The following is a 27,047-nucleotide window of genomic DNA, read 5'->3' on the forward strand; positions in this document are numbered from 1 at the left end:
AAAACCAAAAGCCCTTCACTCTTGTGATCATTGGCCCAAAACACGTGTAAAGATAAAATCCTATGATGAATATCATGTGATTGTCCTCTCTTTAGAACAAAATTTGATGGTTTTATATGACTTGTTCCAAACAAACAGGAGGTAGCTAGGAAACTGGCTAATCTGGAAGGGAAAAAAATTTCTATAAAATGCTAGACAAAATGGGGCAAGAGTCAAACTAGACACAAGACTATATTTTGCATTATTAGGTTAATAATGCAACCTAATTGGTTGTGCTACATTTTGATCTAAAATTGATGGTACGATAACTATAAATTATGAAGTATTAGTTAGAAATGGCATATTGTGCTGAATGTACTAGCAACTACTAACCCATCAGCAAACACATAATCAGTTGCTATAGTAATTCTAATCTCCACCTATGCCTCAAGAATTGTTAAGGGATGTGACGAATTCTGTCCTTTACAAAATATGTACTTTCCCATAATCGTGTTTAGTGGATTTTCTGCAGAATCCCCATGTGCATACTGCACAGATCACACAGTGCCTTATGAGATTCAAATAACTGATTTGAATTTTTATTGAGCACTGACCTTTCCAATCTACATTTAATTTGTGTTTACATCTAATATATATATATATATATATATATATATATATATATATATATATATATCGTGATCTCAGATATTCCACTATGCTTGTTTTTAAACAAAAGGCAACATAAAAGCAGCTTACTAGGGACATGAAATCTGATCAAAAAGAATAAAAGGAAAGTACAATAGTTAATTATTTCAAGCCTAAAAACGGGAGGCAATTCTCCCATGTGTATAAGGGCAGTACAGGTCCTGTACATCAATTAGGCCCACTTAAAGCACATTTTAAAGGCTTAGAGAGGATTTATATGGTGCATAAGCCTGGGGCTGTCTGCATGTGAATTTCATCCCCTATGAATATACCTGTCAAGACAGCTGAAATCTGAACATTAAGGAAGTTAGCAAATCAAAATCTAAATTTGCAGATATTGTTACCTCAATTGTATTTGACTTTTCCCTTTCTCACAGCAAAACAAAGTGGTTACAAGCACAAAGCAAGTGCAAGAAATAGTGGCCACAGTACTAAATTTTCTGCCCTTAAGAGGAAGATGGATGGTACTCTCTGAAGAAAAAGATTATTTCTCTGTCTTGATCTTCTACAGGAAGAGCTTTTAGCTGTAGTCCATAAAATTCATTTCTATGTTGGGAAATGCAGGGGACAACAAATACTGCACTAAGCTCACAAGATCCACAAGCCTTCGATTACTTGTTTTGGTCACACAAATATAAGACTTAAGATGCATGGTTAAATTTCATTATATGTGGACTTGGTATTAATCCTGGATGAGAAATTATTTAAGATTCATGGATTCTTAGTAATGAGATGTTTCTCCATTCCTTTACATTTCTGCATTAGTGATCATTTCTAAGGAAGGCAGAATCCTGAAATCTGGAATCTCTACTTACTACAGAATTTTAGTGTTTTTATTTGAGACATGAAATATTTTGACAAGTATTCAACTACTTAGATCCATGCTAAATTATTACATATAGGAAAAACTACCATAATAATTGTGTTCATAATTCCTGGAGACAAGTCAGATACTTCCTGTGTGAAATTTGCTCTGAAAGCAAACGGAATTCAGGTTTTGCATTCTGTTGGAATTTCTCCTTGAAGATTCTATCTGAATCTATCAACAATACCAGAATTGAGAAAACTTTTTATTTTTTTCCAACTTAATTTCTGGGCATTTATCTCTGGATCTCCTGATTTTTCACTTCATGTCAAATTGCCAAAATATCACCATAGCCTCATTTAAAACTCTCTTGAGAAACAAGATATTCTGCATTGCCTGAAGAAAGCAGAATTTTTACCTCTTCCCACCCTTTAATCATGTGTCCAAATCCTTTCCAGATCTTCCTGCAGTTGATTTTAAAGAGTTAACAAATAATCAGATCAATAACTATAGTTGAACATGACTTCAGAGAACCCTTACATGACAGCAAGTGTAGGATTTATCCCAACAGTGTATTCATGCTGACAGCTCACAGGCATCTAACTTTAGATGCCAGGACAGGAAGCTTTATCTTCCCAGTTTCCCAGTATATGCAGTGCACAGTCAAGGATTCCTTGAGAAGGAAATTCAGAACATCCAACTCCCCCTGCTGAATATTCCTCAGCATTAATAATTCAAGATCACTTTATGGGCTCAGTTTTCTGTCATGTTGCCTCAGACTCCTAACTGTGGCATAAATTGTGTCACACTTTGATTCTTCAAATTGAAATGAGGATACAGAATGATTGATTTTGCTTTTCATTTACTAATCTTTGATAAATATGGGAAGCTTCAGCACAGTGCATTTCTACAGGAGCAACACACTTCCAAATAGAAAAACATCTTACACTATAAACCTCCTCATATAAATATGCTGGATATGCAAACTTCATCAATGATCACATTTACTACATGCTATAGCAATAAATGTCTAGAGACTAAAAGCACAGTTCTCAAAGGGCCACAGTTTCTAATTTCTTTGGAAAACAAACACAATCTACCATGAAAAATGTAATGGTACTTTAATTATCAATCAGTTGAATACCATGAGATATGCTTGCCTTCATTTTTTAATACCTTCTGCCATTTCCAGCAAATTGGAGAAAAAAAATAATGGATGCCTTGAGTATTCTTTATGTCTATTTCCACCAAAGAAAAAAAACAAAACAAAACAAAACAAAAAACCCTCAAAATGAAGATTCAGATTCTTTTGGATCAGTCATAATCCAGGAGGAACACAAGCAATAATGAATATGGATACACAAACGCAGCTGCAGCATTCACATCAATAGCAAAGTAATGCAAAAATTTGCCCCTTTGGTAGAATTCTGCTACATTAAAGTGCTAAAAAGCTCTTGGCTGTCTGACTCAAGGTTGCATCTTCTTTTATAAGGTCAGTGCTCTAGCATTTGAAAAATATTTTGTATTTTGCAATATTTACCTCATTTCCTTCTCCAGAGATTTTGTAATCATTTAGGAATAGCAAAGCATATTGCATACATAAGAAAAACCCTTATGAATAAAAACATTTCAGCATTTTGACGAATTTCATTAAACGAGTATAGAGCTAATAAAAATATTAAGCTTCCTACAGTGCAGTCTAGGCTGGGTTTTATACCACACCCCACATACATACAGTGTCCTCTAAGCAGCAGAAAATTTTACATTATATTGGCAAAGTCTCTGTAATTCTTAAATCTTCTCATAACTGAAAATCAACTTACATTCAAAAAGAATTTCTGTGTAGTGTTATGGGGAGATGGGCAAACCAGACCAAATGTCTTCATTTGGGTCTCAATGGCTTTTGTTCATGCTGACCTCCAGCACAGAAGAGTTTCCTAAATATCAAAGTGTGGCTGAATTATTTAATTGAATGTATTGTTATATTTGGTACATAGCACTGAGGATATAGCAAGAATAGGAAGTGTGTGATAGGGAGAATTTTTTTTTGTCTACCAATGCTCCTAGAAAGAGGATGGAACAAAAATGTATGTGCAAAGCTCTGTGCTCCTTACTGTGATAACACATTTGACGACAGGACACATGGATTAGCAGAAATGAACATTACAAATGTAAATATACCTCAGGAAATGAGGACATTTTATCTTTGGTAAATGTGCATTAGGCATAGCAATGTGGACATTATTATTAACTAATTAATTAAATAGTGATAGAAATTATCAGAAGAACCCATGCTTCTCACATGAGAAATCCTTACTGCTGCTTTGCTAGAAAGATACATCTCACAATAAAAGATTTGGCCTCTAAAGATACAATACTGTCAAAACTGAAATATCAAAATGCTCTCACTTGGCTGTCACATCAGGAATTAATATTATACTGAAAGTCTAAATGAGGCGGAACCAGGTATTTTGATTAGCACATTTCAGACCAAAGATCTTGAAAGGATCCTTTCAGAGGAAATGATCTTGAATTTTTTTTCTCTATATTCCTTATTCTATACTAAAGTATGCAGCACTGTAAACATCCTGTTTTGATGAAGAGCAGTAGGAAGCCCAGGAAAATAGCACATGCATACTATGGATAAAGCATGTTTTAAAATAGGGTTATCCAAATTGATAATGCATAGATAAGGAATATTCACTGGAAATAAGTAATTCTGAGTGACATCTTGCATATATATGTTTAAAGCCTTCTAGTTTGTCTTGCAACTATTATCATGATGAAAGAGTACAAAATAAAAGAAATCTATTATGATTTTTTTTTTCTGACAACTGTGAAATGTAAGTTTTTTAATATCAGAATAGTATTTTTTAAAACAAGCACCTGGAAAGCCTTTATGTTTCAGTGGCATCTTAAAATCTGACTAGAAGTTTCAGAGGTTAATATTAGTCATTGCTTTCTTGCTGCTGTGGTCCTTTACTCCCCCAGGTTTTCCAGGGACAGCATGAATTTGCATAGGCAATACAGCATTGAAGGAAGAGGCTAGAGCGTGGAGAGCTGAAAAACTGTTACATGAAAAGTCAGAATAATTTGCTGGTGTTTCTTAGAACACGAATGTTTCTTAGAGAATTCGCATTGGAAAATAATATTCTTCTAGAGCATTTGCTCTATTTCCACTGTCCGGGATGACTAATCACAAAAGCATTGGTATTAAACCAGTTAGCAGAGCTGAAACCCAGCAAAATGTGTCAAAAGTAGATGAATTTAACCTTGCAGTATTCAAGGAATGGAAACTATACCCTGGGGCACATTAGAGAAATACATGGATAGTAATTATCTAAAAGGAGATAACCAATGTGGATTTAGAAAGGCAAGAGCCTCCCTAACTAATCTACTTGACCTTTATCATGAGGCTAAAGACAAGGCTGATAATAGGCTCTGCAAATAAAAGAGTGTGTTTGTATTTTCAGGAGGTCATGTGGGCATCCACAACAAACAGATGAAAGGGGTGAAAAGAAAATAGCTCTATAAAAAACCTCTGAAAACTCATAAGAAAGCACGTACTGCAAGGAAATGCATTTAACCCTCCACTGACCACACAACTGCAGCAACTCAAGAGCAGCACTGGGGCAGCATTTGTTGCACCATCCATGTGGTGAGTTTGCCCAGTAAAGTAAAAGGTAGCCAGAGACTGTAGTTCCATGGCAGCTGCTGGTCCTTTTAAATGTAAGTAAAAGAGAAAGTTTTATAGAATCCACAGGAATTTTAGTGTAGGTAAAAAATTGACTTGACAGACTAAGGAGCCATAGTATGAAAATCCCTTTCTACACTCATCTTTTTTTAAAATTGTTTTTCTTGTTCCTTTTTTCAAGACAGCAGACAAACCTAGGGAAGGTAATGCTGTGATGGATAACAAAGGTAAAATTACTCTCAGAAAAAATAGGTCTTTCTTGAAACAGCTCTTCTAGTTCACAACAATCTGCAGATGCTTTGTGTAGACAATGCTTGGGCCACAGTGAAAGCCTGCCTTCTGACAACAACTTTCAAACCCCATGGAAATTAATGACATTTGGAGGATGCCCTCACAGTTTTATTTCCCTCTAACCAGGTGCCAAGGTGCTCATCTCTCCATTGGGAATAGAGCAGCCAAACTCTAGTGAGCTGATTATTTTTCTCTTGCCTGCCCTGCCTGGGCATGGGACATAGTTCCCTTCTCCATGCTTGGAAGATGAAAAAGATCCTCTGACACCTTGGTTTGAGGAATGACACTTTATGGAAGGGGGACTTTGTGTCAGGGGCAACCTTTTCACTGGAGAAAGGAAAAGTTAAGTTCTAGGGTCTTCATCCTTTTCCCAAAGGAGCTACTGGAAGGAGGACTGATTTTCTATCAAAAATAGAGAGGAAAAGGAGAGGCCATCGGTGATGACAGATATTTGTACTCTGAAGTTGCTGAGGAAATGGGGCATAAAGGAGAAGAAATTACAGAAATACACCCCCCATTCACTCACCCACACACCCCTTAACTCATTCTTCACAAAGGGACAGAGAGAAGAGGCAAAGAAATGAAGATAAATAGGTCAGAGTTAAAGAAGCAGTGAGGAGTATAAAAATAATTTGGGAGAGAAAAGAACGTGATCCAAAACATGTTTGTGTCTGAGGTAGGTACCAAGACAAAGAGAAAAAGAAGAACATGAACTTAGGGATTCTAGAAGACCCATACTGCCTCTAACACCAAACATTCACAGGTGTTTAAACCCCAGAACAAAAATGCAACACGCTCTTTCCTGGACATTTACTATGTCCCCCTGCCTTGTTTACTGAGCAGACAGTGGCTGTTGTCAGCTCTCCTCGATGGGGTCATGAATTGGCTTGCACACGTCCACTTCTGTCTTCTTGGGCAGACAGGCTAAGAAAATGTACCTGAGTCAGCAATCTTGCATGTCAGCATGTGCAACCACTGAATCAACTTTCTCACCTCTAACACCAGGTTTTTCACCCTCAACAGAAGATTTATTTACTCTCCTGTTCTCACCTAGAGGTTAGCTAAGGGATTTTGAACATCTGGATTGCTACTTTAATCTCTGTTGATAGTGGTACCAGTGGGTCCAGCACAAACAAACTGCATTAACACTTTTTCCTTTCTTTTCTCTGTTTCAGAATGAATGGCTTAGGTGGAGTATTTTGGGTACCTCTGGGAAGTCAGGAACCACTTAGAAAGTGTGAAGTAACAGGGTTGAGAACATAGATAAGAGGTAAACTAGATCTGTAAACTAGACCATACAGCAAGTTAGACCATATTGTTAAAAAAAAAAAATCTACATATAGTAAAAAAGAACCCCCTGCAAATATTTTAAGCATTTGGTCATATAAACAGCATCTGGAAATGTATATGTTGCTTCTTTTTTTTTCCTCATTTCAGAAGAGTGCTAGAAGCAGCACAAAATATCCTGTACTTTGCAATGAAGTAGAACATACTTGTCTGTATTTTAACTGAATTTATCAGGTCCTTGATTTTGTTTCACAGTCAATGACAACTTGAATTCTACTATAATAAATATTCATAGCATGCATATTACAGTTGTATGTGTGAATTAGTAAAGTTAACGTTTGGTTTTCATAATTAAAGCCATTAGCAAGGATTCCAAGATGACTTTGTGCTTGTGGAGAAACTTGCGAAAGAATTATCTCCATTTTTAAACTCCAGCATTTGGCTGGAAGTGTCTCAATGCTCAGCTAGTATAGTCAAAAGTATTTTTACCTGAGGGATAAAAACTGAGCTTTGAGTTTTAAAGGCTCACAATACAGTCACATAGTAAAATATTCTAAAATATTCTAAAATATACTCATTTAAGGAACTCTACTAAAAAGAAATCTGAGAAAGCTGCACATATGCTCATGGTTGTTCTGAAGGCAAAGGAGGAAGTAATTTTGGGAAATAAATTTGTTGTTATTCATTCCTTTCTCAGCTCTGTTAATAATTTGCTCTGTTCAAGCCCAATTTTAGTAACACTGATGGAGGCCAGTGACCTCTGGCTGAGTTGAATCATGGCATGGGGGAGTGGCACATTCAGCTCCTGAAAAATCATTACTGGAAACTACAAAATGCAAGATGGTGGTTTATCCTATTATAGCAATTCCCATTATATGGTCCCTTGAGGATTGCTTTGGGTTATGCAAGGGTCTCCCCTTAATTTAAATATCTCAATTTTAAATGCTGGGAAAGCATCCAAAGGTGAGGTGAGAATTATCTAGAGCAAGACACCATTTGGGTAGTGGAAGTGGTGATAGTATTTGTGGGCAAACACAGGCATGCTGCTGCTGCTTGTCATTTGTAGCTTGTCTTCTAAGAGAAAAATGATGGCATTTGGAAAAGAAAATACATGCCTATAGCTGGGAAGGTGTCCTGAGATGGGCAGGAACGTGGGCAAATAGGAAGACAGTGTTTGGTGCTCTGTGAGACCAAGGCCACACGGAAAAGAAAGTAACTCAGAGATTTGACAGGTGCCAAAATTGCATTTGAAAAAAGAAATTGATGCTCCACTGCACTCGATAAGACTGACTAGCTAAAGCTACCTAATCAGTGCTAGGGCACCTAACAAACTGAGATGTTCAGTTGTCATTGCTCAGTCACACTAAAAGGCTTTCCCTTCTGCAGCTCAAGCTGGCCTTCATACCTGGAATGTATGCTTCCTACACATATCCATAAAACTGTTTGTTAGATTTCAACAAATCCCTCATTAGAACTCCTCCTTGTCGCAGTTCCTGGATAACGCCTCGATCATGTAGGAATTGGTGACCTGTCACCCATGCACACAGACTCAGACTGTCTCAGGCTGGAAAGAACTGATGTCCTGGTCACACTCTATCTTACTGGAAGCCTGTCCTTCCCTGACCTGCTGGCTTTATCTTCTGTGACAGCCAAGGAAAAAAATCCCTTTTTCAGCCTGATAACAAGATTTATGGGGCCATCATCTGTCTGCCTGTTCTTCTGTAGTAATTTCTGAATCCATTGGTCAATTTTAGTTAAATTTGGCACTGAAGTAGAAATCTCAAAGATGTTCTGATAATCTAAACCACCAAGATAACAGAAGATAACGATACCAGCAGTACATTCCCCAAGGTAAAGAACACAGTTTGAGCTTTGCCCTGAGATAGATATGATGGAATGCACTCAGGAGAAATGCTATAAATTCTCTGCTCCTGAAACTCTGGTTTCTGCACTATAAATTTCATTATGCCCATCTAAAATTCCAGAGAGTTCTAGTAAATTCTCTGATGTGTAACAGGTACTGCATGAACACTGCACTATAGCTATCATTCAGTGAACCAGCATAAAAAGTCAGTCAGTCAGAGGCAAAAACCTAATGGAAAAATAGCTCCCTCAGCTCTGGAGACCAGTGAACAACTCAGAGGCTGAGCACTGGCATGGGGGTATTTTTTTCCTTTAGAGCTAACATGCCAGGAGCTTTTTACAGGCAGAAGCTACCCTGGGGTTGACCACAGCTATCATGAAGTACCTGTGCATTAACAAGCAGTGAAAGGCTACAAGGAGCATACTAAACAGGTCTCTGAAGTCCTGTGTTCTGAGGAGTCCACAAAATGCAAATTTCCAATATGCTTATTGCACATGTCTTCAGCCAACTCTTCTGTACCCTTCTACATTTATGGATAGCACTTCAGGAAAATCTCTGGCTTACAAAAAGCAAACATTTACACGTAAAGAAGAAAAACAGACCTCCTGAGAGACTGTTGTTAGCAAGCTGTCTTCAGAAGGAGAATAAACCAGACAACATTCTTTAAAGTATGCCTATTAATTCTTTTTTATGAAACAAAGTAGTATTCTTATTAGACACAGAAGGTTGGATGTATCTTACGTAAGTATCACTTGACTCTGGTCTGGTATGATTTGTATCGGCAGAAGTGTAAAGGTTGGTGATAACTTGGACAAAGGGCAAGCTGAGATTGTCACTGGGGATGAAGCAGAGCAACATGCAGTGACACAAGGCAGACAGTGTACAAAACTGGAGATATTTTCACACTAGAGAAGGAGCAATGATGGCAGCTATTAAAAACAAAGCAGTGCAGAAATCAGGGCTTGCTCCTTCAGACTGTAATGAGCCATCCACAACACTTCCACAAACAACATAATACCATATTACACATCAGTAATGGGCTGGATTTATTCTTACTAAGGACATACTGGCCTCATTTTTCTAATAGTCCAAGTTAAATGGTATCATTACCTCTGGTCCCCCCAATCCACCAACCTCTGTCTGCTTTTAAAAAATATTTCGAAATAAAGTCACTGTATTAAAGTCACTGAAACCTGAGAGCTATGACAGAAAAAAGAAGAAGGTGGCAGTCATGCAAGTATCCATCTTCACACCAATGGATACACAATCTTAGGATGCTTCTGGCCCAATAGAATCCCCATGTAAAAAAAAAAGTTTCTGAGAAGTGTTAAGTACACAAACACCAACTTATTAAGGACCGTCATAGTTTGTGACAAACTCTTACACTGCACAGTGTGCTTTTCAAAAGGAAAGCATTGTAGTTTGCCAGCTTAAAATATTTTTTAAAAAAATTCAATTTTTATTTCCATGAACTCATTCAGTATATTTTGTCTTTGATGTTAAGTTACAGGTTCATAACTAAAAAAAAGCTTGATAATGTTGGGTTCTTTTTTTTTTAAATTACCCAAAATCCTTTTGCTTAGCATAAGAAGGTGCATTACACAGTGAAGGTTGTTATAATGACGGCTCACAAAAATTTCTCTGCTTTCTAAGTAACTGCTTTTCTGGGTTACATGATAAAATAATTTGTTATCTCCATCAGGTTGCGATTGAGAATAAAGTAAAATCAGCTATTGAGAATAAAGTAAAAATGCAAAATGTGGCTATGCTAAAATTAAAGCAGATTCATTGAACCCAGGGAGAAATAGAAACATCTGTCAACATAATGTAACAAAAACTCCTTCAGTGATCAAAAGCTGTAAGTGTAGCTCACTTACAGAGAAGTTAGGTAATTTAAAAATTATTCATGTGAAAGGAGTCAGGTCTTGAATTTATGAAAATGACCATTCCCACAGAGATCGGAGGAACAGTAACACACTACAGGAACCACACACATGAGATTCATGCATAGGAGGACAAGTGCATGGGCATGTGACTGACTGCACTCCAGGCATGTAAGAGATGAGGACCTGTTACAGCATAGCTCCTGAATAACCAATTATCCACCAATAAATTTTTCCAGCTGACTTTTCCCAGGGATCTTTTTTGTCAGATGCGACAGACACTAAGAAGAGAAACAACAGCCATTCTACCAGGGATGGGGAGAACAAAGGAGAGGTCAGAAGACCAAGTTTCCTACCTGGCATGTGAGATGTGACAGCTCTGAAAATACTGGGGACATTTCCCTAGGACTCATCCATAAGCCATCCACAGCTGACTGATCTAGAACCAGCACAAGAGATGAAACTCAAGAGAACATTGCCAATAACTACAACAATGCCAAGTATTCCACCTGATGGCCTTGAACTTTTTCCAAAAACACTGCCAAAGACTCTGTTGACTTTGATATATGAAAGAATGCAGACTCAACAAAACTTCTCAACCTCGACCAGGCAGTGTACTAAGAACTGCTGTGTATGCAATGACTTTTTCTTCCACATGATCTTCAAGTAAAACTGAAACAGCAGACACAATTTAAGATTTTCCTTGGTTTTAAATTTTTAGCCATTTTTATCATAGTATTTTTTTCTCCATACATTAAAAATAAGACAAAACTAATTAAAACATACCAAATCCACAATTCCATAGCACAAAAAGCAGGCAGGAAAGCAAATGTCACTGATACTGTGTAAATTCTGTTAATCTAAAGCATTCATTGAGATGCAATATCACAGAGCACTATGTGTGGTTAATGCAGATGTTGAGCTCTAATGGCATCATTTTAAAGAAAAATATGGGCCTCAGAAAAAAGCTGCTATTTATGGCTCTTTCATGTCCTTTATACTTTCTCCCTTTCCTCAATAAGGGTGTCAGGGATTTAGCTTCTGCCTATAGCTGGGCCACTGAGGAGAGCAGCAGAATCACAGCTTTCAACTAGTTGTAGGAGCATCTGAATTTACCAAACTCCTTGTGATTTGTGGTTGTTTTATGCTAAGATAGGTGTGGAGCTTTTTCCCCTGCACCAGGACATTAAAAACTGCTTTTTGCTATGTGGATATTTTGGTGATTACTGATACATTCAAACAGGAGGTTAAACAACTTCTCTCTTTATAGGCACTATATATGTGGCCTCTTATCTTCTCCTGTCTTGTAGGAACCTCATACACTTGACATCTCTGTCTTTATGCAAGTTGCTAGGTAGCAGTAACAAGCAAAGGTACACACACAGATAATACAATCAGAGAAGCCTCACTGACACTGAAATGTCTTTAATTTCTAAGTGGTTGTTGAAAGACCAAGCTCTTACTGGGACAATGTATGACAATCTTTCTTTTATGGCATGTCCCTGGACCTTGCCATTCTGCTCTCCAATGCTCTGGGTAGATAGAATATTCCTGACACAATATTGCTGTGGGAACAACTGAGGGTTTGGGTCTGTGTTTTTCTGTGCAGCTGTACACATTTTGCCATATTTTGCATAGTCAAAATTCCCTTAGGAAGAGGTATGACATTTACTGAGCCTTTCAAAATCATGCTAAGGATGTGTCCTACCAACATCACATGCAAAATAGCTTAATAGAATATTATATACTGTACCCTGAAGAACACATAAAATGTAGTTTTAAAGTTAACTGAAGACTGCAGCACACACAATTCACAAGAGTAGAATTATATTTCCAGAGATACATTTTTAATATTATTTCTTACTCTGTTTACCCCAGGCAAATTTCTCGCAATCAGCTGAAACAAGATCTGTGCTACAGGTACAGAAATTCTGCACTACACAGAAGGCAAGATGGCAGAAAGCCACATACTCTTTTTAATTTTGGCAGATGCATTGATATGCTTGCTTTCAAAAAATGAAAATCTAGCCTTTCTTTTGGTTCACTTATTAAACTGATTTAGCTCAGTATAAAACAATTAGATAAATGTCAATGTAGGCTGTCTGCAAATTCCATGCCAAGCTTCAATTTCATCCAAATTCTGAAACAGAAAAACTGAATTGTTGTTGCCTCAGCGGCACACAACTCAATGTCCTTAAAGTAATGGTGAAGCATTGCACAAATATAAGATTCTAGATGCAAGATTTATTATTTTTCAGACAAGCAGGTGGAAGAGACCAGAAAGGACCAAAAGTCATCTCTAAGGATGCAAATGTAATGTCTTCCTTACATACATACCCTAATGGAATTCAACTTGCAATCATTGTCCACAGAGTTTTACAGTGTGCTTCAACAGATCTGCAGGATACTTAACATTTAATTTAAAAATGTTACAGATTTTAATGTAATTTCCATACAACAGTACCTCATTTTTATAGATGTTATTGATTTATACTAGAATTTTAAGAAATACCAGCTACCGACTTAATTTTCCATTTAACTGAAATGAGACTCCAGCATTGTATTCTTTATGTTGTTGTATTCTTTATGTTGTTGTAGCACCTTAATTTTTTTTTTTTAGTTCCTTAGGATATATCCTCGATTATATGGTAATTTTTACTAATCTCATTATTTTAGGAGAGAAGCATGCCTTTTAAACAGAAGTCCCTTCATTATGAGTTTCTGTGCACTTATTAATGTTAGGTTCCCCACATGTAGCTAGCAGCAACTTACTGAAAATTAAAACACATGTGGCCTGTGTTTATCTGGGTTAAAACAAGTAAGCATCAAGCAAATCTGATAGAAGCTGCACACTTTCCCAAATCAATCCATTTTACAGGTTCCATCTGCTCTTAAGTGCTTCCCAGAGAACAAACACTGTGTCACTATACCACATATTTCCATTGCACTATCCCAAACACACTTAAGCTGCTGACAGATTAATGCTTAGTTCACTTGTGGCATACATTCTTGGGTTCTTACACATGTTCTTATAAGGAAATGGAACTCACTAAACACTTAATCACAAGCTGGGGTAGTGTTATGGCCTGGAATACAACACACTAACTCTGTTTCAGGAACAGGCTAAGGTATCTCCATTTAAGCCATCGCTGTCACTACCACTGCCAAAGGCCCTGGAAATCAAATTACCTTTGTCAACCTCAGTTAAACAAAAGTAAGCAGAAATTTGCCAAAGGGTAGCCCTGAGAGCCAGGGATGAGCCACCTGAGGAGCATGCAGAAAGGGCCAAAGGAACGTGCTGTTTACTGGAACACAACTTGTCTGGCTTAAGCATGTGTATATTTGATGAATCCATTATGAAGAAATCTTGGTAAAAGGACTGCGAAGACAGGAACTAATATATTAAAAACAGTATTAACTGAAAAACTGAAGTAAAATACAACATAGCTTTCTAAAGATACCCAGTTAATTGTGGATTTACCTGGTTAGGAAGCCGTGACAGCAAGAGGAACACATCTGAGTATATGCAAACGTGAATATATGCAATGAATGTCTGCATTTGTGCTTGAGAGAAAGGTGAAGTTTCATGGAAAAGCCTTTGCATCCTTACTTGATGTAAACCAAGTTCTATCAGTTCAGAGCAGTCAAGAAGTTCATCTTGTTCGATGATTAAATACAAGACACAAAAAGGAAAGGATAGCTTTTTGGGGTGAAGAGCAGGAAAATTCGAAGCAATTATTTTCTGCATTCTACCTGGTAAATATTTATCCAGTCCTGACCACTGAAATAGATTTCATAGAAGAAGGCTCAATAATTCACTCCCTAGGCAGACTGATCCCGCACTATGTACACCACACTGTTATAACCAACAGTGAAACTTAGAATCATCCAGGTTGGAAAAGACCTCTAAGATCATTGAGTCCAGCTGTTAACCCAGCACTATGGAATTCACCAAAAAACCATATCCACAAGCGTCACATCCACACGGCTTTTCAATACTTCACCAGAGATGGTGATTCCACTACTTTCCTGGGTAGCCTATTCCAATGCCTGACCACCCTTTCAGTCAAGAAATTTTTCCCAGTATCCAATCTAAGCCTCCCCTGTTTCACCTTGTGCCCGGTTCCTCTCATCCTGCCACATCACCTGGGAGAAGAGACTGGCTCCCAGTGAAGTGCTTTCTCCAGTGAATCGCAGGTTGCTGAGCGCTGTGGTGAGATTGGCATCCACAAGCCAGCCCTGATTTCTATGAAGATGTGTCCTTTCAATTTATGAGAGACTTTTGTCACTCTTCTCTTGTTTAGCTTAGCAGCGTCTGAGTGCAACTTACTGTGGGTTATTTTAGTGTCACTGGATGCAGTCAATGCTCTACCCTAGTGTTTTTCATGAAGATCAAGAACAAATGACAGTCCTCACCTCTACCAACAAGATGGGAAAAGTCCTGTCCCACTGCAATATCTGGAGTTGGTTGTTCTTTGATGGACATAGTTTAACACATCATAGGACTGGAGCTTCTTGTTTCCTCAAGCTATCAGAAGTCAGGAGTACTTCCCTGGGACAGTGCTGCTCTCAGAGCAAGGCAGGAGGTTGAAAGCATGGGGTATTTAATAAAATTAACAATTTTAGTTAAGTCAATATACTTTTGTGTCGCAGATTAACATTGATCTCTCTCACACGGAAAAGACCTCATCACCCACACTTCCCACCCCCTCCACCTGTTTTTTTTTCTCTACTGGCACAAGCAACCTAACACAATTTAATAGCATCTCTTGATAAACATCCAGCATTGGTAGAGCTGGCTTGAACTGCAAACTTGCCAGCAAGACAATACACAGATGAACTGTATCCAGACAGGTAGCAATAGATAAAGCTTGAGTATGCATTCAGGATTTTATCTTACTGTAAGCATGCGAACCTGTTTTTCATCTCAAAATTCTGAGATGTTGAATTGGTAGAAGTAATATTACCCAACTTGGTTAGGCATTTTGAAATCCCTTGAAAAATAAGAGATCTTATGCTGGCACAGTACTGAGACAAATACCTAAGATAACTTATCTTTAGCTATAGTGATGAGACCATGCAACTAATTAGTAGGGCATTCCCCTGGTCATAAGTTACTTTGTGATTTTTTGGTAAGATTTGAGAAGTTGTGTTGCATTTCAGAAGACACAATGTCTGTGTTTCAGAACATCTCAAACTACAACATGCAGCAATTTTCCATTCTTCTTAAGCAAGGTCTCCAGTCATATTTACATAAACATTTTTACAACATATAATTTGTGCCAGCATCTAAAGCAAAGTACTTCACAAGATGCTTTAGTAAATCTTTCAAATTAGCCCTATGCTGAGAAAATTAATCTCCTAAATATTTTTTCCTTTTTATGACTCTATATATGGAGACTTTTGTTTCATAGCAAAGTAGGATCTAATTCCATTTTTCAAAGTCTGCCAAGCACACTATTGCATGAAAATATTTTCTCTTTCTCTTTTCTATTTCATCAACAGTGATTCAAGTAGAAAGAGCTGGTTCAGGATGCTTCCACTTGTTGGCTGTCACTTTTTCCAGTTTTCAGAAGGTTTCTGAAAGGCTGGCCAGTCTTAAAAGAACAGTGGTGTGCATCATTCAACATACCTGAATTAAGATGTAAATGAATTCATGATGTTGCTACAATGAAAACACTTTGATTCCAGAACTTTATCTTCACTTCTGGCAGCCCATCAGCTGTATCCTCCAAGAGCACACTGCATGGCTAGAGAAAGCTGATTTTTCTCTAAGGAGAGTGTTTGCAACTTAAGAGAGTGTGGCAAGTAGCCATTTGCTTTGCCCTCTCCCTTTCTGATATTTTGTGATGATGGGGAAGAGCTAAAAGAAAGGCCTTTTCACCCTAATTTTGATATTTCTAGGCTTCTTGTCATCGTTCTTTGGTTGCCTATATCATAGACCCATGCTCTTCCTTCACTGGACATGTGTGCATTGCATTCCTGAAAGATGATTTTATTTTGGTTTTAAAATATGTATATTTTATTATTAATCAGTGGGCTTGCACTATCTTATGAGAGTGATTCTTTCCTCTTTGATATATTTCTCTTGCTCTCACATTCATCAGTTTTCATGGCCCTTTGAGCAGCCACTTTCTGTTTCTGTGAACCTTTTTCCTTAGCAGCACTACAGCCTGCCTGTATTTTAGCCTTCCAGGATTTGTAATCAGTTACCATCTTTATTCTGCTCTCTACCCAAAATAATTTGCTTTTTGTTTCTTTCTTCCTACTTTCATCTTCAAAGTCACATAAATAAAGCTGATTCAGGCTTCTGTGTCTTGCCTGATGATAAAATGACAAACTGAACCTTAGAAAAGAAGATCCAGTATACTCAGGGAAAGAGAAGAAGCACTGAATTACCTCCTTAACCATGGAACTGGTTTGTCTGAAGGTGAAAAGCATCTCAGGGCTGGATACCAGCACACAAGTAGTTGGGATTCTGCCCTAAAGCAAATAGAATTTCTAATAGAAAACCAGAGTGGAAAGGAAGCACCTTTTGTGGCAGCCAAGGGAATACATGCAGAAGGGTTTTACAGTTAATCAGAAGGTCAATACAACATCAACTCTTTCACTTGAAATTGCATAATCCAATATTAGAAAGATTAGGCATTGACTAAATTTCTGAAGGCCATAAACTGCTGTATTTATGAGGTAGCACAAGTAGTGTTTCCATAGTAGTTGGTATTCTCAGCATTTCCCTGTGGCACAATTCTACTGCTAATTACATAAGGCTATCCTAATGTGGCTGTGGTGGTTCTCATACCAGATTAGATAATTTAGAATTAGGTTTGATACCTCCAAGGTTCTCTGTATAGAAACACTGGATTTTCTGGTTTTATGGGCTTAAGGAAAACTGATTAACAGACCTTGACCAGGTCAAGTGAAATATAGTTCATAGCGATTTGGTATGGTGGACAGGAGTATGCATGAACCTGTTAACAAAGGTAACATATTCCTGGTTTTCAGGTATATCCAAGTAAAGCATTCCTAATTACATCTTCCACAACATTTTAGCCCTTTTACTCAAAAACTGGCAAATTCAAGATCCGGTGAGCTTGTAGTCTACCATGACATCACTAACTGTGTGATCTCTAGGATTTGCTCAGTGCAGTAACTTACATTTTCCTCCCATCTGCATGCTCTTCCTTTTTTCTTCCTTTTCCTATCAATATGAGTCTGTGATATTTCAGCTTTACTCAGCATCACCTATTTTACTACAGAACCTCTGTGATCTTCATTCTTTGCATTCCCTGCTGCATGGATCATCTCAGTAGGAACTTAGTAATTCATTGTCGTGGTTCTTGTTTGACAATAACTCCTTCGATTTTCAGGCTCAGCACACCCCTCTTCAAAGCACGATCTTTCCATCTCTCACTCTCCCTGGCCATTCACATTGATTCACCCTTTAAACAAACGATATTCTTCAATTTCTTTGCTCTCCTTATCCACTGCTCCTTTCCTCTTCCTCATGACTATGGTTTTCCTTTTCAGTAACTCTTCTGGTTTTTCAATGGGGAAAAAAAATACTGCCTTTTCATCTTTTTTAGCCTTTATTATCTCTGTTTCCTTGCTCAAATACCACAATTTTACTTTTTCACTGCTGTTCGCATCTGTACCACAAGAAACTCTTAATTGATTTCTACCTTGGAAGTATTGCCAAGTCTCCTCTCTCTGCTTCCTCAACTCAAATTGACAATTTATTCCAACAAAGAAATCTGTATTTTATGACTAAAATCAGACTCTTCCTAAATCTCCCCTCAGAGAATGCATTGTTCCTTACAGCTTCTCTGCTCCTGTTTCCTTCATGCCCTCTCCTTTTTTCTCTTTCATTAGAGATAGAATTGTAATTTATCTGTCTTTTTAAGTGATTGTCCTCCTTTTTTTCTCCCTTTCACCATGATTTCTACCTCTAACGTAGCTTTTGCAAGGCAATGTTCAGTTACTGTCAAAGAAATCCAAAATGCCATAGATGTTTCATATGTCTCTATTTTTTAACTGTTAATTGCTCCCTTGAAATCACTTCCCAACCTCATTTAAGTTTAGGTTGTAACCAAAGTTTTGTTTAGAATTTGTATGCCATCAATTCCACCCTTTTCTTCTTAGCAAAATCCATACAGACACTGTGAATTCCCCAAAATTGTTCTCAAAATTGTTTCAATAGAATAACTACGTTGCATTCTTTTTTTTCCACAGCACACAAGTCTTCATGATATCTGCTCATGCATATATTTCTGTTTTTTAAGTGTGTCCTTTAGCTAGTGTGTAATAGCAAGCAGACTAATGAAAAGAGCTCAGGTAATGGCTGCAGAAGTCCTTACTTTGTAAATTGAAAGCATGCACATACAAAAAAACCAAGAAAGGATCCCCTGATTACAAGACAAAAATACCAACTATTACTGCTTAAGTAAAAAAGAAAAGCAAACAAACCAAGAAATACCAAAAGCAAACTGAATCTTTTGGCCCTGGTAGGCAGACAGACTGGGACCAAAATCCTTATTCAAGACAGAGCGTGAACCTCGCTAAATGGTCTAACATCTTAATCTGAAAGTGATCCTACAGTAAAAAAAAACCAAAACCCAAAAGAAGTCCCTGCAGATGAAGTTATCATTGCAAAGAACACAGAGCTTTCAAGATCTGTGCAATCTAAGAACACCTGGAAATGCTATGTGAGAAATGAAGAAATCAACACTTGCAGTTGTGTCAGAGAAATATGCAACTCTGGGAAACTTAGGGATTTAGTTCACTAAAATTACTAGGAGATCACTATCTGTAAAATTTAAATTCAAATAGCTCTTGACATAAGTGAAAGATGAAACCAGAAACTAAACCTGAAACTTGAAGCTAAAACTGAAGATAGTAAGCACCAGTATACAAATACAGAGCTACTGGACATACACTGACCCAAAAATCTTGCAGCAATGAAGATATTTAAGGAAATCTTAGCCTAAGAAATGTGGTATACACTGAACAAGGCAATGCAAATTAACAGTGCTGTTGCTGAGCTTCTACTCATGTGTGATAGAGTCTGTTGGACATGCCAGCAGCATCAAAATTATACCAAAAAACCAGCTGGCATGACTGGAGAGAATAGTAAGAATTTTTACCTATATGCACAATATGTGAAAATGAAGAAAGGTAGAAGGGGGAGCACTTATGGGAGTGTGAGTTTATGGAAGTCATTGAGGATTATGCAGGTCAGTATCACTTTGGGGGACAACTCATGGTTGTTATGGAAACATACAAGAAAAACAAAACTAGGAAAGAACCAAAGAATTGAAGGTGATGGTGCTATACAGACATACACAGCAAGCAACCAGCAAAACAGAAAATCCATTTCCTACATGGGAAAGGGATTGATCAGGTCATAGGTAACTTAGGCACCAGACTTCAGATGTGAAACCTCTCTTTTTCATTTTTTGGAGAAGGCTGTTGGGAGTGAAGGGCAGGAAGCAGGGAGGAATGGAAGACAGAAGTGGGCTGCTGAAGTGTTTTAATGGATTCCTAAACATATCAGCCCAGTGACAAGTCATTATCTCTGTGTATGGACAAAACAGGTACACTGAAGCAAAAAAATGGTATAAATATTGCTACAAACATCTGTCTTTTGAAAGAATTACCTATAATTAACCAGAGACAATACACGCTCTTATTTATACTGGGTTTTCCTCTTCTTTTGACACATTTTGCTCTAAACATTAAATGCCATGGGCATTTTCTAAAACCACCAGCAAAGTGAATAAGGAAGATTTAGTTCTTTCTGTTCTTTGTTTCATTATTTCTTTAAATTGCTTTCTCCACCTTGACATTTTCCTCTCCCTCTCGGGTGATCCCAGAGGTAAGATTTATGTTTACAACTGATGGTTTATGATTAAGACATTGAACTTTGGTCACGGAATTAGTGCTGTCTCTAGGTTCAGAAACCCGGCAGCCACGCTCGAAGCCCCGGGGGACCCTCCTTAACCAGGGTGCCGACTGGCGACGGATCCGGGCTGTAACCCTTAAGCAGGAGCATCCCCCAGTGGCCCTGGTTATCACTGCAGTGCCATTTTGGGGATGTTTTTCGGCTCTCTAGCTTACAATGTAAATACAAATTCAATTCAAGTGCCTCAGAACTAGCCAGTACACAGAAGTCTGTTGAGCTCAGTAAAGAATCAAAGGTATTTGATTAAAAAAAATTTTTTCCAGTCATTGCATATATCACATGTGTATTGCAAAAGACATAGCTGTAAAAACAGGATTTTTTTTTCCTAAATGCGTTCAAAAATGGGGAAAAATCAGACCAAAAGAAAGTCAGACTCTTTAATGGAAATCCTTCTTGAAGAAGAGAAAATAGGTTTAGAGTTTGTTCCAAGAATATTAAGTTCTATAGCTTTCTTTGGCTTTTTTACAAGATCATGATTCAAGAAAAGGATACTATAGCAACCATCAATTTTTAATCTGCCTTTTGATTGAAGTTCACATACTTAGAAAATATAGACCATCGTATATATTGAATTAGAATTCTAAATCAAAAATTCCTGGCTGGTATTTCATTAACCCAATGAAAATTCAACCATGTTCCCAGAAAAAGACAGAATACACCAGCCACTGCTCTTAAACCCAGCCCTTTGCAGAACAATCCAAAATTGCACTCACTGGGATTGCTTTCCCTGTTCCCTAAATGAACTCAGTCACTGACAAAAGGTGAAGTAATGGGGTACTACAAAATATTACTGGAAGGGATGGAGAATAGGAGGAGGTAGAAGGGCAGACAAATGATGCACAGATAACACAAATTTGGGGTCCTTGCACCTACCCAGCTCCCTCCCACTGCAGAAGCAGAGCAGGCACATTGCACAAGCCCTGCCTTTGTGCTGACTCAGTGGAGAGGGCTGGAGGGGGAAGGACGTTCAAGGCTGCTGGGTGAGGAGCCAGAGCAGCACTTCTGCACAGCACTTCTGTAGGGGATGAAAAGAAGGAATTTTCTCTTGTTATATTGAAGCCCTCCAGTTACTTCTAATGCTGCAGCACTGGAGATGAAGGGTTTTCAATTAAAACAACCCATCTGAAAATCAGTGGGATTTCTACATTAGCTTGAAATTCAGCAGGGGATTATAAGCAGTGCAGAGCAGAAATCGATGAACATTTGTGTTGTCTCTGTATCAGAATCTCACCAGACCTGATGTGCCATGAGCCCAAAGAGGTGATATGGTGTTATCCAGCAGGTAAGCCCAGCAGGCCTGTGGTGTCACATAGTTCCTTTTTCCTCCTCTTACCCTTGTCACAATAGCTGAGGACATCTAGCTGAGCTTTATAACAGATGCATTTTTCCACTCTCTGGCAGCAGTGTAAAGCACTGAATACTTGAGACAAGGGGAAAATATACCCCAAACCTAATCCCCAGAACATATGTGCCTTGTCAGTAATTAAAGGGCTAAATGCTGGGTCCTTCCTCTGAGGTAACCTAAGGGAAATCTGTCTTTCTCAGTATCTCTGAATCTGATCCTTCACGAGCAGCAGTCAGAGCAGAGTGTGAATGTGCTAACTGAGACATGACAAACCCATGTAACACCTCTTGCTGATACTCTGTTATTCTGTGGTTAAGACTCATGAGGATTTTTGAAAGGAAGTTTATTTTTGCAAGCTGTTGAGTGCTGACTGTGACATGGGGCAGCTTTCACTCAGGCAAATGTCTTAGCTTTGGTTAAGGCTCTTGCACAGACAGGCTATTAATGTGGCATTTTCTAGGAAAGCCATGTAGATACACTTGGCTTAGGCTATTCAGTGAAAGTACATGTTGTAGGTTTTAACAAAAAATGGATGGCTACAGTTCAGCCCAAAAGGAGAAGGCAGCTTTTCGTCTTGGCAGACACTGCCTCTTCCTTTCTTTTTGCTAAACCATATCAGGGGTCCTGAACAATGCTCCTTATGGGTTATTATTGCTACCTAAAACACTGGGCCTGGTATCCAGCATGACACATCAAGTTTTATGTAGTACAAATCAGTTTTATGTAGGACAAATCAGTTTTATGTAGTACAGCTCTATCTCTGCCACTTACATGAAGTGGATGATTCTGAAAAAGTCAGCAACCATCATAATGAAAACATACATTGTGATACAATGTGTCACACAGCACTGAAAATTAATCCTGCTGCTAAAGAAATGGAAAATGCACAATAAACACATTACCTGAAATTAAAACTGGTTCTGACCAAATCTCCAGAGCCTTTAAAGTTGTAACAATGATTTCCTATTTATATGGACTGCGCGAATTCTCAGGTGATTCCCTGCAGAGATCTGTATGAATACTTTTTCCAGAGCTGAGGAAAGGAAAATAGGTACCTATAATGGAACTGCAGGAGCAGCCAAGCAATAGATTGATTCAACAGGAGAAATTCAATGTATCCCAAAGGATTTCCTAGGATTTGCTCTCCTGCTGCTTAGGGCACAATTTGTTGTAATGAGAAACTGAGGATTTTGTTTCAGGTGTGTCAAAGCTTGTAGTGATGACTTGAAGGTATAAAGAAAAAGAAACAACTGAAAATCTCTCTTAAATAATGCTTTTGGGTGAGGAGAGAATAACGACAAGCTCTCCAAGGCGCAAAAAAGGTCAAATATCTCATGTTAATAATTATTACCTTAAGAGATGCTAATTGGATGTACAGTCAAATCCTTCATCTCCAAACTGCTGCATGAAACAGCTTGAAAACTACTTCAGCAAGCAAAACAGAGAAAACTTTATTAAATTATCTGGTAAGACTGCACTTGGTCTCACTGTAATCTCTGCTGTCAGAAATGTCTGCAGAAAAAAAATGCTCAGTTTCAGTTGTGAAGAACTGAATTAACAACTTATAAAAAACCCAACCCAAAACAACTGAGGTTTGGGGTTTTTTTATTTAATAGGGGAACATTTAAACTTGCAGAATACTCTGTTCATCTGAAGTGTGTCACAAGGTAGAACACTGGCAGGAAGCATGTACTGCTGCAGTACTACATAAACCCTGTATAAAAGGTTAAGTGGGACATGCACAATGTGAATTTCACCCTGAAGAAATGTGAAAATTTTTAGGGTCTCATGTCCTTCTCTATGAAAATGAATAGTCATTATGAACACAGAGCTACTCCACAGTTGTGATGCACCATAGTCTATGCAGGTTTATCAATGATCACTTTTAGTGAAAGCTCTGAAACACTGTGTTCCTCAAGTGAAGCCCTGAGTTTTATTCAGAAACAGGCTGCCATATGGGATTTCCTCAGGCAAAATGCTGAATGCTGATGGCATCTCTATTTGATTAAGGGAAATATGTAACATCTGAAATGTTCATATTCACAACAGAGCATATTGTTCAGCTCTAGCATACTCCTCATGCTTCTCAGCATCACACAGTGTATTGAAACATCACGTGGTGCACGAGCAGAGAAGAAATGGATGCTGTAAAAAATACCTTCCTGAGAATGAACATTCATGCATGAATGACATTGTACCTGGACACTCAGCACAGGCTTACACTTAGTTACAAACAATGCAACTATTCAGAACCCAAAGACGTGAGTGTTCTAAAGCTTTTAGCACACTGACCAAAGCAGAAGCACCTGCCCTTGCTGTACTAGATAACCAAAGCTGCATTACAACTCCAGGCTCCAATCAACTTCAAGCCTTATCACATTATGTATGAACTCCTAGACTATCCTTATCAACAAAAGACCATCAGCCTCAGAAACCCTCCCAGCACATAGCAGAGGAACAAGTACTGATCAGGAGAGAAGAAAAGCAAGTACTTCACCACCTTGATCTCTCCCCAAAATAAGGACCAGGAGCTTTTTAATTTCCAGTTGAAATTGCCTTATGCAAGACTTTTTTATTCTTTCTGTAAAATCTATGTATAGAGTATACAGAGAATACACATTATTTCAACCAGCCACCTGTCCCTCACTTTTGCCCCGTCTCAGCATGAAACACTGATACTCTCATGTCAATGGAGCCTGAAACAGAAAGGCAGTTTCTGATCAGGGATGGGGCAGCATCTGAACACGTGAAAAAGCAAGGAGATAATAATCAGTTATTATTGTTATAGTTTCTGTTATCCTTTTATTTGCCTTCAGCCTGACTGTGAAAGCAGAATGAGCATCCTGCCTCATTCACTAACCTAGAAAGCAATGCAAGATACACACAAGAAATAAAAACAGTAAGAAGTATCAAGATGAAGCACAACCTTCACTTTTAATGAGACAGCCAGCTCTCCCCTCTCTTTGGAGCCAGCTGAACCAATTACATCCCTTACCTGTATGGTTCCAGAGTCCTGCTGCCATAATACAATGCTTCTTCCCAGGATTCAAGGTTAATACAGGCATCCATGGCACAGTCAAGCATTTTCAGCTGATAGATATTTGTATCTGGGAGATGACTCTTGTGGCTCCTCAAGAGATTCTGGCACCTTGCCAGAACATGCTTCCACTCTGTTATTGGCCTTAGTTAAAGAAATTTATTTAATCAGACAAAAATACAACTTCTAAATGCTGTTTAGCAAGGAGTAAGAGCCTCAAAGCATTAAAACAGAAAAGCTGCCACCATTCCAGACTCTGCTACAATTCTTGAAAACATACTTAAATGCTGAAGTGGCAGCTTAGGTAACTGTGCTTTCTTTACATGTAGCAAAACAATTTCTATAGAAGACAGTATTTTAGCAATAAATGGCAAAAGAAAGAAGAAAAATTGCACGGATATTTTAATACATTACAAAAATTCAATGAACTTTTATTTAGGTACTGAAACATGATTTAATTAAGATACTCCAGTTCTTAAAGCCAAGGGCAAGAGCCCATGGAAATGTCTTTTTAAAAGTCCCAGCAGCTAAAAGAAGAATTTAAAATAATAACAATAATAATATCTATATATATATATAATGACTCATTCTTTTATGCGGCACATTTTTATTTTTTTAGAATTCTCATGAAATGAGAACCTTTTCTTGAAATGAATTAATTTTCTCCTTGAAACATTCATGAAGAGCATTGTGATTTTTTTTCATGTACAGCTGCACGTTTCATGCATGAGAAAGAAAAGAATCACAGTTTTGATGTCTGACTGTAGTTCAGGACTAATGACCTTGGCAGTAAAAGAGATTTTCACCTCCAATGCTTCAAGATTTTTTTGTGAGGTTGGAATACCAACCTCCTCCTTTTGTGAGGAAAGATAACCTTGCACTCACTTTATTTGGATATTCCTTAGCACAAATCACTTTTTTCATTACAGTCTACACTTGACTTCTCTGTGGACTGGATTCTTCTCTCTCTGACCACACCTAATCTGAACCCCAAAACTTGCAGTTTTCAAATGAGTATTACCACCTGTGATTGTACCCATGGGAGTCCCAGACTGTGAACAGTCTTAACACCAAAAAGATACTACTCACACAAGTAAGAAGAAATGAAATAAATAAAAAATTAACACTTACAGCAAGAGAAGTGATAACACTGATTGTATTATAGCCCTTTCCACACAATCAGCTCAAGGAAGTCCAGTAGTTATCTTCACAAATTATTGCAAGTACTACTCACACTAATCCAGCAATGAATTGAAAGCGTACAATGATAAACCTGTGATGAAGTAATTAGTCCATCTTGAACATGGGAATATTTACATACTTAAATTTAAGAATGTGACCACCATGGGCCAGGATTTATAGCATGGTTGTTACAAGGCTAAACTAATTATTTGTGAATTGCTCTCATGCCCTTGGATTGAAAGAGCCATATAAGGCAAGGAATGTGTTATTATAAAATTGCACCTTAACCCTTATATCTTTGGCAAACATCCATGTATTCTTTACAACTGATTAAGGACAAAAACCAGAAGAATGAGGGATGTTATTTCCACTTGATACAATTTTTGTAGAAAGTACAAACCACTGACATTCCTCAAAGATTACCATTTTAGCTGACGTACAGTATGTCTGCTTTTACTTCTCATTATTCTGCTTTGTGCATTCACCAGCATCTGAGAGTAGATGTGCTATACAACAAAACCTCTTGGGACCAAATCTTCAGGTAAGTAAATTGCAAACTAGAAAACCTGCCATCAGCTGCAACAGTACCAAAGGGCTGCATGTCCTGCATCAGCCCAGCAGTAGAGGAGGACTGCCCCAAGCAGCTCTAACTGTAAATTTAGCATTTCAAAGCCACATCAGCTACCATCAGTAGGTCAGAGTGTGGGAGTCACCAACTTTCTCAACTGTAGAAAGTGTTGGTTTAATTAGTTTTAAAAAATGATATTTGCAGTAGCTAATAACTATGTGCCTCAGTCTGCCAGGAAGGTTTTCTACTCATTCTTGGCAAGTGGACAAAAGTCAAGCTCCCTCTTCAATACTGCACTCACCACTGCATGTCAGTTAACACTGCTATTGTGGTGCTGTGGAAGGAAAGATGACACATTTCAAATAGTGCATGACTGAGAACAGAAGCTGAACAGACAACAAGAATAGATTTTTCCAGCCAGTCCTGATGTCTTTTATTACCAC

The 27,047-nt window shown here is 38.0% G+C and overlaps 1 protein-coding gene across 1 annotated transcript in view; it reads right to left on the reverse strand.

The window, feature by feature from the left end:
* The window catches only part of SMYD3 (SET and MYND domain containing 3), a 383,237-nt gene that overhangs the window by 20,582 nt on the left and 335,608 nt on the right, over positions 1–27,047 (reverse strand). The window contains exon 10 of the mRNA XM_030944597.1: positions 24,813–24,987. Coding sequence (XP_030800457.1) covers positions 24,813–24,987 — 175 coding nt within the window. The remainder of the gene's footprint in view (positions 1–24,812; positions 24,988–27,047) is intronic.

This window comes from Camarhynchus parvulus, chromosome 3 (assembly GCF_901933205.1).
Source record: "Camarhynchus parvulus chromosome 3, STF_HiC, whole genome shotgun sequence".
In the NCBI taxonomy this organism is placed as follows: Eukaryota; Metazoa; Chordata; class Aves; order Passeriformes; family Thraupidae; genus Camarhynchus; species Camarhynchus parvulus.